General features: G+C 39.4%; 1 protein-coding gene across 1 annotated transcript in view; it reads left to right on the top strand.

The window, feature by feature from the left end:
- Positions 1-14,652, top strand: part of pcdh15b (protocadherin-related 15b) — a 231,843-nt gene that overhangs the window by 209,943 nt on the left and 7,248 nt on the right. Inside the window, exons 26-29 of the mRNA XM_053640491.1 lie at positions 1,107-1,247; positions 2,857-2,984; positions 9,100-9,315; positions 12,665-12,753. Of these exons, the coding sequence (XP_053496466.1) occupies positions 1,107-1,247; positions 2,857-2,984; positions 9,100-9,315; positions 12,665-12,753 (574 nt within the window). The remainder of the gene's footprint in view (positions 1-1,106; positions 1,248-2,856; positions 2,985-9,099; positions 9,316-12,664; positions 12,754-14,652) is intronic.

Genomic DNA, 14,652 nt, shown 5'->3' with positions numbered 1-14,652 from the left:
GCAGTCTCGCTGAAGATAATAAGGCTAACTCCGCGGTTCACTGATGCCATATATATATATCACGCGACACGCTTAATTGCCGCGTCACCTGATCATGGCAAGCCTATAAATAGGCATGATTTTACACAAGATTCAGATGCTGGTCGCTCCCCATAGTGTTATGCTAAACGCAACGTGGAGTTGCCTTTGAAAGGGAACACAAGTTGTGCGTCATGTCATGAGGTACGTAATAATAATATAATGCATTTTATTTTTATAGCACCTTTCACAGGCCCAAGGTTACATTATAGAGCAATCAAAGCAATAAAGCCATAAAATTAAATACAATACAAGGTAAAATTATATGAATGAGACTGATGGGTCAGAAAGAGCATAGTTTTCTATAACACTGATGAGGATTTTGGTCATACTGTTTTTTCTTAGCTATAACATTCTCTGCCATTTCCATCAAATGCATTTAGTCTGACTAAAGTGACATTCCATAGCATGCTCAAAGCACTTCCAATTCAAGAATCCCATAGCGTACTTCATAACGTAGGCCAACTATATTATATGGCCAACGGTATTTGGACACTTGACCAATCACAACTACTGTATATATGCTTGTTTAACAACCTGTAACTGTGGGGAGTGCAGAGCATTAATGAGGTCAAGGAGGTCTGGAGCACAGTTGGCATTCCAATTCATCCCAAAGGTGTTTAGTGGGGTTGAGGTCAGGGTTCTGTGCAAGTTCTTTCACTTCAACCTTGGCTAACCGTGTCTTCATAGAGCTCGCTTTGTGCACAGGGGCATTGTCATGCTGGAGCAGGTTTGGGGTATTTTAGTTCCAATGAAGAGAAATTTAAATGCAAAAGACATCCTATACAATTGTATGCTTCCAACTGTGTGGCAACAGATTGGGGAAAACCACATATGGTTGTGATGGTCAGATATCCACACACGTTTGCCCATATACTCCACACAGGTGGCCCATTTGTTGCCACCTATTTTTATTAGCGTATTGCATCAGTTTTGCCGATTAGATTGCAGAGTATTATAACAATATTGCTGATTAGATTTGTAGATTCGCAGCTCTACACTCTAATTATCATACACTTTTGCCACAGGCGAATTCAGCCTGAACAACCAGACTGGAGTTATCAGCACAGCTAAACCCCTGGACTTTGAGAGCAACAACAGCTATGTGCTGCGTGTGGAGGCCAACTCCATGACAGTGATCTCATCCAACCTGCGGGCTCCTGCAAAAAGTGAGTCAACCACTAGTTCTGTCTCTCCAGCATGCATTATGTTGTTGAAATCTCTGCACGATGTCTCTCCATGCCACAAACCCTAAGCCTTGTTGCTCAAAAAGTCACTCATCTGGTTTTGAATTCCCATTTCACATGACATCAGTGTTCAGATAGGGGCTTTTTTCATCTATTTAGATCTAATAAAAACACCTTGTTGCTTGAGTGCGTATCGGAGATTAATTATGCATTTCTGTCATCAATTACAGAACTGTAACTGGGAGCTGTTTGCCTTTGCCTGTCATGTAGCCTAGTGCTTGAGGCATTCATTTATTTATATGATTCCTCCCAGTATGTTGGCATGCTAGGACCAGTCCAATTTGTGGTTTCTTAGATCAGTGTTTGCATAGATTACATTTCACTAGTTTTAAAAAGCCAATTACGATGAACAACTTTGCATGTCACAGGCATTCATGTCAACACCACATAGTGTCTCTGTTAGTGAACATTTTCTGGCAGGCATCTTGACAAGTCCATAGTTCACTAAAAGAAAAAAAGAAAAAAGGCTTCAGCAAATGATGAAATGCAAATGTAGATGAGGTAGTGTATGAATGGACTGATTAATTTGGCTGGGAAAGGATGCATGTATCACCTCTTGAACTATGTGGATGAAAGCTCTTTTGCTCAATTAGTGGAAATAATTAAGTGAAACACAGATCAGCCTGCAGTGATGCATTAGAAGTGACCATGTGACAAGCTGTGGTCAAGTAGCCCATTGTGAGTGCCAATGGCAAAGAGAATGTTCTGGAAGCCCCCTGGCATGGTGCTGTGTTCTGTTAGGTGATGGATGAAGCGATCACTCTCCCTCACTGAGAATGTTCTGGCTTTCTGCTGTGAGAAGCGACAGAACAGAAAGACGGCATAATCTGCCAAGCAATATTTTGCTACGTATAGGAACTCACTTTATAGATTCAGATGAGTAGGAGTGAAGCGGCTGCCATTTGCAGCATAATTTAATCAGAGATTTATTCCTTTCCTGCAATTGAGATTAAGTGATATAATAATGCTACAGTGCTTTGTGTAAGTATTTATCCCCTTAACATTTTCTACATTTTGTAGAGTTTTAACTAGGAACTGGAATGGGCATAATTGGGATTATATGTCAATCAATCAAAATTAAATTAATGTAGCTTGCAAAATTATTTGCAAATTAAAGCATACAATTTGTGATTGCATAAGTATTCACCGTCCACTGCTCTGAAATCCCTAAATTATTTCTGGTACAAGCAGTTGCCATTAGAAGTCACATAATATGTTGAATGGAGGTCTCCTCTGAGCAATTAAAGTGTTACATGGTCTTAATAGAAATATACCTGTTCTTAGAAGAACCCAGAGTTTGGTAGAGAACATTCCTAAACAATCAGCATCTTGAAGTCCAAGGAGCTCAAGTCAAAACAAGACCAAAGACCATTACCAATGAAAATTTTAAATCTAAAATATGGCAAAAGCACTACTCTACCTAGAGGAGGCTGTCTTAAAGAGGTGATTAGTCCATAAAGCAACTAAGAGGCCAAGGCACCGAATTGTATATTATGTAAGATTTGGTTCATATAGTCTTTTTTGCACACAGGTAACACAGCCAAGGTGTTCATTGAGGTGCAAGATGAAAACGACCATCCACCCATTTTCACTAAACAGCTCTACCTGGCTGGGGTCACAGAGGACACTAAGACATTCACATCAGTCCTGCAGGTTGAGGTTTGTACTGGAATGTTATATAAAGCACCATTTCTTCTGCAATTCATTGAGCTCAGTGCTAACGGATGTGCTAAGAATTTTTTTATGTTGCAGTTCTAGAAACCTTTTGGGTGTTTGTTTGTTTTTGTATAACAGGTAACATTGTGTAAGCAACATTGGTAAAGCAAACTGTTACTACAACATATGTGTATTGCAGGAGTGTTATTTCGGGACCATGGTTAGGTAGTTGCGATCACAGCGAATTCAGGTGTGGATCGATTGCAGTGAGAAAATGATTTGACCCTGAATCGACCCAAATGCAGGAGGTGAATCAAACCTGCCATTCGTTTTGAGTGCATTCAGATTTTTGTAGATGTGAGTTGCTAGACTGACCTGTGAGGTGCAAACTGCACCAAGGTACAGTAATAGCACTGCAGAAATGTGGTGTGTTCTTTGTGCCTGGGTGATTTTTGTGATTCTACATGCATCTGGCATTTGTTTTTTATGTTGCCATATTTCTGACCAATGAGTACAAGTATAATTTCACCCTTAACCATTAATTTTCTTTTTATTTATTTATTTTTTTGCAAAAGTGGAAAATCTGTTTAATGGTATGGTGTGAACCCAAGCCAAATACCAAGTACACCAAAAAGTGTCAAGTTCACTCTGATTCACACATAAAACAGATTAATAGTTGTGAAAGTGCACTGTGGACCTAATGAATGCTTACTGTGCATTCTACTATGCTGTCTGTTAACTATGATGCAGCACTAATAATCAGTTATATGATAAACCACAATAATTAAAATACACTTTAGGCATTGTGGACACTACCATTGTGGACACTACAAACTCTACTCGACTGTCTGTTCAGAAGGTTTTGAGGCAGCATCATTTACACGAAAGTCCACATTGTGTCTGCTCAGGCTTCTATTCAATTTAAATGATACCCAGCAATTCAGGTACAGATAAACATGTAGTCGCTTTTAAATATCATAATAAAATCGTACATCATGATAAAGTCTTAGGTAATTACCATTCATATTTAATGTCTGCTCCGCAGCAGCGAATGACAATCCCATCACCGCAGATGTAGCTGTCTAGACAGAAAATTGCCTCAGACACTGAGTGGGTATAACTCTTGTTTGTTTGTCGACAGTGCAGGTGTTTGTCAGAATTTCTGGATGGTAATGGATGCACTGTTTGTTGCGGCAATGCTAGTCCAGGGTGTAAAGCAGGTGTGGACAGTAGTCGGCTGGATTCTGTGAGATTGTTTGGCTGTGAAATTCCAAGGCAACATGATACAGAGCTCACCATAATTGTCAACAGGGCAGGCGACAAAAAGCCTGCCATGAAGATCCTCGTAAATCAGCCAGGCATTCTCCTCCAGTCTTCATTAACAGCCTCTCTCACTTTCTCACAGTTTCTTGCTCTGCTTTTCTGCTCTCTATGCCCCACTCTCAGCAGGCAGTGTCTTTTGCCATGTGTGAGCTGTAATTAAGGTCGCTCTGGCGTTTTCGGAAAGAGGAAGACCAACACACACTCAAGGTCATCATATATAATGAGCATAATGAGTGAGAGCTGCCACTTATCTAGTAGCCAGTGGTTTCCCTCATTCACAATGTATGCATCCTGTCCAAGTCTATGGGGAGTTGAAGTGTATACAATATAAATAATGGAATAGCACAGTACTGTGAGAAGCCCTTCGATATAGTTAACCCAAAATGACTGTGAAATAGATAGATACACTATACACCTTTCCTGGAACCCCACTGGACAAGCCCACATGACAGATAACAAACTGGAATAATGTGAATTAGTACATAATCAAATTAAATGGTGACAGAAGATGACAAGAAGTGGGATCAGATTTGTATGAGTATATGTGGGTGTGTGGGTGTGTGGGTGTGTGTGTGTGTGTTACTCCTACGTTTGTTCTGGGTAATTTATTTTTAAAAGCATTTAAAGCCAGTCTTTCTGACAGCTCAACCGAAGCTGAAAATAACTTCAGAGTCATTTCTGTGAGGTGTAGCACTTCTTGTGTAGTAAATCTCAGTACAGTATCAGATGATTTTTTTTTTTTTTTTGCTTCTTTATTTGCTTAATGCAGAGATTCTCAAACTTTTTGACCCCAAATTGACAATATGGATTTTCTGTGATGCCAAGCCTTGACCACTATATATTTTTATTCCAGAGTTATAATAAAGGACTACTGTAACATTTGAACAATTTATTATGTTAGTAGCACACATATGTGTAACATAAATGAGTATTCCCTGCACTCCATCCATTTTCTATACCACTTATCCTACACAGGGTCACGGGGAGTTTGGAGCCTATCTCAGGGGACTTGAGGCACAAGACAGGGGACACCCCGGATGGGGTGCCAATACATCGCAGGGCACAGTCACACACACATACTGTGGACAATTTAGTGATGCCAATCAACCTACAGCACATGTCTTTGGACTGGGGGAGGAAGCTGGAGTACCCCCTGAAGTACAGGGAGAACATGTAAACTGCACACACAGGGTGGAATCGAACCCATAACTCTGGAGGTGTGAGGCATTCCAACCTCTAAGGCACGTAGACCAGACCCTCCAGAATTTTGCTATTGCAGAATTTAAACAAACTCCACAATATTCAGAAGAGCTTGTAATTTTTTTAAATTACTGCATATTTTCTGCAGATTTGGGCCAAGACACATCATGTGATGTCATCACAACACACATTCAGACAAAGCCCTCTTCGATTCATGTGTGTCGAACATGAGTACGGCTAAAAAGCCTCATTTACCAACAAACATCACTGTGCAAGATGTGCCCTGCAATGGATTGGCATCCTGTCCAGGGTGTACCCCGCCTTGTGCCCGATGTTTCCTGGGATAGGCTCCAGGTTCCCCGTGTCCCTGAAAAGGATAAGCGGTATAGAAGATGGATGGATGGATGGATCACTGTGCAAGACCATGCAAAATAATTTCATGCAATTGCAATTTCACCAATTCAAGTAGTTTTCCACAAAAAAATCACAAAATTATTCGCAAGTTGCATTGCAAGGTTTGAAAGAAGCCGCAGGAAAATCAAGCAATTTTGGCCGCAAGAATCACAAAAAAACTGCAAACTCCTGTATGGACTGATAGACACTGTTGTATGGATTGTATGCATGATGGCAATGAAATTTGGCTCTTGAGTTTCTGACCATGAAGATGTAAGTACCATCTCCGTATGAGAAACAGGAAGGAAGAAAAGCTATTTCAGACATGTGACCTTGATGCTATTTGGATCAATGTCAGAATCAGTTCATCTGCTGGTTACAATGATAATTTTATATAAATCCTACAAACATTCAACCATTGTTCTTGAGATATGGAACTAATGAGGATCTCAGATAGACAACCTAAAAGCATGGTGGAGGTATAATAAATGAATGAAACAAAAGAAAATATTGCAAGTTTCTCTCATGATCTTATTTGTGATCCCACTTGATCCCATCAAGTGACCCCATATGGGGTCACAACTCCTAGGGAATCCGTGACTTAATGTATTATGTAAAAAATATTAAAGGCTTATTTTATAGACTTTTAGCTCCAAGAGCCCCCCCCCCCAGCTATGCCACATCTTAAAACCAACAGTACACTAATATCTCTATGCACACTGTGCATGGGAATTGAAGCGAATGTGGCCATGCATGTGTATGTGTACATTTGTAACTGTGTGCACAGATGGAATGTTAAAAGTTGTCTGAACAAGAGGACAGCATCTTCTTTTCGCTCACACTCTCAGACACACAGCGGCAGGAAACCCATCGTGACTCATGCAATAGATTGCAATAGATTTGTAAAGCAGCTCAGCAGCGTGCAGCTTAGACTAATCTACTTTCTCATCCTTCTTTAAATAGTTTGAAGGTGGAGAAAAGACAGCTGCTTGGTCTGTCACCTGGGTAAGAAAACACGAAGTTGAAAGGGAAGCTTGTATTATCATTGTGCAAACAGTTGCATGGTGGCGCAGACTGACAGTGGATGCATTGTTCAGCTCAGCCACTCTGCTAATTAGTGTCAATTCGATACATTGCTATTAAGTGAATCAAGGACTGATGGCTTTCATTTTCCTGTTCTATACCTAATTAGAAATAGGACAAACACGAGGGAAACCAGATAGCACACAAATGTATGCATGTCAACAATGTACCATGTAACTAATTGCGAAGACATCACCAGAACAATGCTGGATCATCAGCTCCTTGTAGCATTTGGGTGATTTATTAATGTTACTTGTACTACAGCTTTGTTGGACTCTCTAATCTCATTAATCAGAAGGTGTTGATTTATTTTTTTATAACTCTGATGGTACTAACAGCAATTCACATCACAGTTTTATAATAATGCACTCTTTCTAATATGTTATTATTTCCATAGTAACAAATGCACAGCGACATAAATATATTGTAATTGTTTGTTTTTTTTTTTTTAGTAAAGTTTGGTGTGAGAAGACATTTATCTATTTTTGAAGGAGTCTCTAATCTCAGCACTTTGTTACCACCAGCATCATGGGGTGTTTGTAGCGCAGTGTTTAAGACATTGGGTGTTTGACCAGAAGGTTGTGAGTTCAAATCTCTACACCACCAAGCTACCACTGATAGAGCATATCCTTTAATGCTCAGTTGTATAAATGTAAGTTGCTCTGGATAAGGGTGTGTGCCAAATGCTGTTAATGTTACTGTGAGAGCTAAAGATCTTTTTTCTGACATGTGAAAGTGTTCGGGACAGAGGACTCTGCACTTTGCGGTTTATTGGTAACATGACATGCTGCACTCCTTTGTCATATTTACATCAAGAGAGAGAAAAAGGGAATGACACTTCATAGCTATTATAATAGGCACTAATTTGTTTCACAGATGTTCTACAACTTTAAATGTAAATATAAAAGGATAATGATAACTTCTTTAATAAATAAGAATTGTAATTGTTGGGCTCCGAAGTAGCACAACAGAAAATATCACTCACTTAGTTATCAGAAGATTGCAAGTTCAAAGCACGACAAGGCCACAAATAATTTATGGTTAGGAGTCCAAGAAAGCAAAATTGGCTTTGCACCAATAGGGAATGGATGGCACAAAGATCACATCAATCAGAATGACACTAGCCAATCACGGGTGCCTGTGAGATTCATGTATGTGGAAGAGGGTAGATAACACTTTTTTCTGGGTGTGTTCAGTTGCCCATTAACGTAGCATGAGCAGCAGCTTGAAAAGCTGCCCTTGTCTCACAGGAAGTATGTGCTAGTCTTCATCCACCCCGGTTGCGTGATAGAGGAGAATTGACCACATTGGGAGAAAATGGAGGTAGAAAAAAAACAACAACATTGGTCTGATATAAAATGAATAAAACATCAAACTGTTTGTATATTATAAACAGATTAATTTCAGGTTACTTTCATGAGATACAACTTTTTGTCCTGTGCTTAATTGACATAATCTGCTGTATTGGGGCCATTATTTAGCCAATAGGAAATGGCTGACTAGAGTGGTGGTGGTGTTCTCAGATAGGAAATGAGTTACATGTTTATGTGCTAGATGTATGCATTCGATCTGCGAGAGACTGGCAGAATTTGCTTCGTGGAAGTGTTCATTTAATTAGACATTTTTCCTCATAGTGTTAATGAAAACATGCCAGACATAGAGCCCATGTAATACATCAGCATGTGAACTTCACACACTGTTGACCTTAAATATAATTATACCCTGCTCAGACTTTTTCTTCACAGAAAGAGTACATACTTTTAGTGCATAGTATAAAGTATGGCAATTGGGACTCAGGGGTAGGTTGACTATATTTAGTGAAGCTGATCTCTTGAACATAGTGAGAATTTGGATTAACATCAGACAGAGTCATCTATCCTGTTGGTGCTGCTAGACAAACCCACACTCACAGGTGCACACATAAAAATGGCTCTAAATCAGTGCCACTGCAGAGAAAACCCTGAGAATGTTCAGTGCAGCAGAGGGCAGAGTAATCGTGACAGATCTGTCATCCTGAAGCTTACATCCTACAAATCTTTGAATGGGAACTGTAGTAGTGCTGTAGTGCTAGTCCTACTCTTTACCTTACATGCCATTACCCAGCCTGTGTGTTTTGCAGGCTCTGGATAAAGACACAGGGAATTATAGTGCCATGAAGTACCAGCTTATCATCCCTCCAACAGCAGAGGGGAAGGACAGCTTTGTGATCGAGCCATACACGGGCATCATTAAGACTGCCATAATGTACCACAACATGCGCCGCTCCTACTTCAGATTCGAAGTCATCGCCACTGACAACTATGGAGAGGGCCTGAGCAGCAGTGCACAAGTGGTGGTGAGTATGCCAGTGAGCCTGTTAAAGAGAGAGATAGAGAGGGGAAAAGAGAGATACAAAGACAGGCAGTGTGATGGATAGGACAGAGAAATGCAGAGAGAAAGAGACTTGGATGAAAAAGAGTGTGCAGTTAAGGCTTGAGTCTACTATACAGATTTTCCAGCAGTTTATAATTATTTTCAATTCCCTGTGGTTTCTTCATTATCTGTAAATCATTAAATGAGGTCGAATAAATATTGAGCCAGGTTTTCTGCCAAGATTAAGCCTAGTAGTTTTTGTCCACCAGAATTTTTTTAGTCTAGGTTTTATGCCAATTTCTGAAGTGTTATTTCTGTTTAATTAGTGTTTCAATCCACATTGGCTGCATCAGAGAACTTTAAAATCACAATCTACAAAGACGTTTGGATTGTGCAACCCGTGCTTGCATAGCAAAGTGTTTGTACAGAATGATACTCATTTTACACCAGCATGAAGGAAACAAAATAAACACAATATGCTAATGGTTTACTACCCCATGTCATGTTTTTAGGGGCAGTATTACAGATGACCCAGTCCTTCTTTACTGCTATGAGCACTGTTTAAAATGATTCTCATTTATAGAACATCCCATTTATAGAACAAAATCACCAGACGAGAGATTAGTTACTACTAATTCCATTAATTGTTTTAAAAAAAAATTGTAAACAACAACAACAAAAAAAATTGTTAATCCACCTTCTTATAACTAATATTTGAATGCTGTAGCTGGCAAAACATTCAAATCAAGGTCACGGTTGCTCTTTCTCATGTCAGTAGCATGTGAAAACGCAGCCAAGATGTGGCTGGTGGGAACTGTCTTCACGCAATGCTTGGCAGGAAGCTTACATGAAACATTTCAGGGTTGGATGGCCAACTGCTTCCACTGAGATTTACTACCCCATAAGGCAACGGGACTGGTGTGGAAGAACTGTCAGAATCAAAAATGGCGGAAGGCTGCGTGTCGGCTCTTTCAAAGTTGTAGGTCACGTGACAATGCCAACATGGCAGATGTTGTATGTACAGATTGTATTCATAGTACACACGTATACTAATCAGTACATATTGTATCAGCGGCCGAGCTGTATGTACTGATTCGAATGTAGTAGGTACTGTCACAATATGCGATTTCAGAGACAGCCTCACTCTCAGTCACTCTCTTACACATTCTCATCAGGCTAAGGATTCTCCACAATTACTATTACTATAGCTATTACAAGTAGCGATAGTGTGTCTCTTTGTTGAACTAGAAGAAACTGGAAAAATCCCACACTAGCACAAGTGACGAATACATATATATTTGCACACAGGAACACCTATTTTTAGGAACACCTGTACACCTGCTCATTCTTGCAGTTATCTAATAAGTCAATCATGTGGCAGCAGCGCAGTGCAAAAAATTATACAGATACAGGTCAAGCACTACAGGTAACGTTCACATTAAATATTAAAATGAAGAAAAAGTGTGATCCCTGTGCCTTTGATTGTGGCATGGATTTTGGTACCAGATGGGCTGGTTTGAGTATTTCAGAAACTGCTGAGCTGGGAATTTCACACAAAACAGTCTCTAGACTTTACATAGAATGGTGCGAAAAACAAAAAACATTGAACAAGTGACAGTTCTGTGAGTTGTAAAGCCTTGTTGATAAAAGAGATCAGATGAAAATGTCCATATTGCACAAAAAATTACCAGTGTTGATTTAACACCCACAGTGTTGAATTCAAAACCTACAGTGTTTATATAAGTCCATTGGGCTCAAATAAACACTCTGGGTGTTAATTCAACGCTAGGGATTCAACACTGTGTGGTTTGAGCTGCCAGGAAGGATATAGTAACACATATAATCACTCTTTACAACTGTGGTAAGCAGAAAAGCATCTCAGAACACACAAAACATCGAAGATTAGTTAAAAAAAAAAAAAAAAAAAAAAAACACCTGGTCTTTTTCCAGTCTTCAAAGTTTGGGTGAGTCTATGCCTCAGATTCTTGTTCTTGGCTGACAATAGTGTAACCTGGTGTGGTCTTCCACCTCCAGGCATGATGTGTTGTGTGTTCTGTGATGCTTTTCTGCTCACCTTGCTTGTAAAGAATGCTTATTTGAATTACTATAGACTTCCTCTCAGCTCTCATCATTCTCCTCTAATCTCTCTCATCAACAAGGTGTTTCAGCCTGCAGACTCTCTGCTCACAGGATGTTTTTGTTTTTGTTTTTTGCACCATTCTGTGTAAACTCTAGAGACTGTTGTGTGTGAAAATCCCAGGAGATCAGTAGTTTCTGATCAAACTTTTTTCCCATTCTGATGTTTGATGTGAATGTTAACTGCCGCTCTTGACTTGCATCTGCATGATTTTATGCATTGTGCTGCTGCCACATGATTGGCTGATTGGATAACTGCATAAAAATGAGCAGGTGTACAGGTTAAAGTGACTGGTGAGTGAATGTTGTAAAAGCTCAAAACAGACCCTAAGCCTAGACTATATTTCAGTCACATATAGTATGAAAGTTGTTTTTACTGACATTGGCATTGTTAACATCAGGTCAGGATCATTTCTCTCATCACTGATTGCTGCAGCAGTGTTGTTGAGATGAGCAAGCATGCAGTAGTGGTGCTTTGGTGTTTTCACTGACACTTGTCTTTTTGTTTTCTGGAAAGCTGGACATTTGTCGCATTTTCTTTACAAAGCCATCATCTTATATTAGATGAGGCAGGGAGTTACTTTATTCCTGAACCCAAGCAATACACCCAAGACTGACCAGTGCTGACAGATGAACACCATTGTTTGTGAGCTTGTCCGATACCATTTAAACTCTATGGAGTCCGATACCATTTAAACTCCATTAATCTATCTTTTTCCTAGCTTAGCTCTGGTGCCAGTTCCTTGCCTGGTAGCTTTAAATGAATTTGTGCTTCTTAACAAAGCACCAGAAGGAATCCAGTGGATGCCAGTTGGACGGTCTTGTGGATGAGCAATTAAACAGTAATGCATCCGCAATCTGGGTCCATTAACTGCTGCTTCTTGGAGCAAAAGGGAGTCAGGACAGACACCCCTTTGTGGCCATTAAACAACACACATGCTAAAGGAAGAGGAGAGTTTACATTGGGCTGTGAACCAGACAAAACTAGGAAATAAGACATGTATTCATATTTTATAATCTTTCACATATACAGCCTAATTTTATTAAAACATGCAAGAAATATTTATTTGGTATTACGTGTTAAGTATTTCAATAAATATTCCACACACTGTTCACGTTTGTGTTATTTTTCACTGACATTGTTGGCTTGTGAAATTTTACTGACATTATAACTCTTCAATTGCTACATTCCCCAGGTGTCCGTGGTCAATCAGCTGGATATGCAGGTGGTAGTGTCCAATGTGCCCCCAACTGTGGTGGAGCAGAACAAGGAGCAACTGATCGGGTAAACACATCCCCTCCTTCCCCATCACCCAGACAAAGATAAATGGCTAAAGTTATCATTCTCTCTCGAATGAAGTTGTACCAGGCATCATCCAAAGTCAGATTATACTTGTAATATGGTAATGAAGAATGAAAGGGTCAGCATGTTTCTGAGCTGAGCCTCTCAGGCACAGCTGGTATGGGTGTGGCATAGTTGTTTTTATATGTAGAATGGACCAGTGAGCCGTTTGATTCTTCCAGCCACACATATCTCTGAACCAGGCCTCCTGCTGTGGCCCAGATCCCTGTAAAGGAGAGAATGCCAATGCAGACTCTCTCTGTTCTCCTAATGGATACAGGCAAAGCATTTACCATTCTCTCTTCCTTGATTCATGTTTTCGTTTGCTCACACATGAACGCTACGTTTTTGGCCGTCCAGACGTGATTTGTGTGTTTTGATGGCTCAAAGCACACTAAAGCACACAGGATGCAGCCTTACAACTTTAGTTGCCAGACATTGTGTTTGGAGGACAGCAAGACATTCTGGAAAGATATCTCAAAGGAAGCTGGCAGTGAGAAACTACAATGTACTACACACACACACATTCGCAAATGTGATATACTCACTCCGTTGTCTTGGATTGCCTTGACCTCTCAGTCCCAGGTGCCGTTCCTCAGTATTGGGCTCCCAATGGGAAATCTTCCAATCCAGCCGCCATTTCATGCCACACACTCACATACACCTCTATACACACATATCCCACTTCTGCCATAGTGGGGAAACATCCACATATAGTATACATTGTGACAAAAGAATATGAGACAAGTTTATAAATCATATGACTGAAATGCTGGCCATTGCTAGAATTATAACATTGAATTTAAAGTGATAGAGTCTGATACAATCAATCTCAAGTGTATTTTTCTCTCCCTCTTGTCAAACCCATGAGGTCCTAACCAACATGATGTATATTTAGGTGGGGTAATTGTTGCGCTATATTCCTCACTGTTCCCAATTGCCAAGCCCAATGATTAAGTTAATCATCATTATTTACCTGTTTGTTTCTAATGTAGACACTAATCATTACCGCATGTTCACTGGTATGTGTGTGTTGAACTCAGAACAGATTCTTGAAACCTCCTGCTAAAGATCTATAGGTTGGTGTTGGAAACTTCTGGGAGAGGAAGCTGTAGACATCTTCATATTTGTTTTCAATTCAGCACTAAAACATACATTTGTTTGGTTTAATATCTGGAAATGAAAGGGAGCTGAATTTGTATGGAATGAAAAATCTGCTACAATCTGAATTTTAAATGTAGAAATCTGTTTATATTCATTTGTGGTGTTTTATAGTTGAATGACATCAAACTGATGTCTGTATTCCATGCATATTTTATGTATTCCAATGTATTCCATAGCTTGAATTTCTGTGCAAGGTTTCAAATTTCATTTTATAATACTCAGGTGTAGAAAATTCAAATTGAGTTTTTGCTTCCCATTTCCCAGTTCTTCAGAGTCAGATTTAATTGACTCGTCATTGGCTCATTTGCTGAAACGGTGGTGGTCAAATCTATGTTTTGCTTTTCCAAAGTCTACGTAGGTAGTGTTTTTACAATTTGAATATGGATTGTGCCACCAAAAAACTGAATAAGAATGTTTCTACAGCTGATTATTAATGAAATCAAATTTGAAACCTTGCACACATTCAAGCCATGAAATACAATTTGATGTAATTCAACTACGAAACTTTGTATACAAATTCAAATAAAAATAAAGGCATAAAACTTCAGATTTTTACATTTTAAATTGTAGTAGCATATTTTTCATTCCATAACGCTGCCTGGCTTTTTATCCTATGCTGAATTTAAAAGAATTATTTGAACTATTAACATACCTTCATGTATCTCGCTGTCTGTATCA

The sequence above is a fragment of the Ictalurus furcatus genome, chromosome 13 (assembly GCF_023375685.1).
Source record: "Ictalurus furcatus strain D&B chromosome 13, Billie_1.0, whole genome shotgun sequence".
NCBI classification, from domain to species: domain Eukaryota; kingdom Metazoa; phylum Chordata; class Actinopteri; order Siluriformes; family Ictaluridae; genus Ictalurus; species Ictalurus furcatus.
This window is presented reverse-complemented; position numbering and strand designations above follow the sequence as displayed.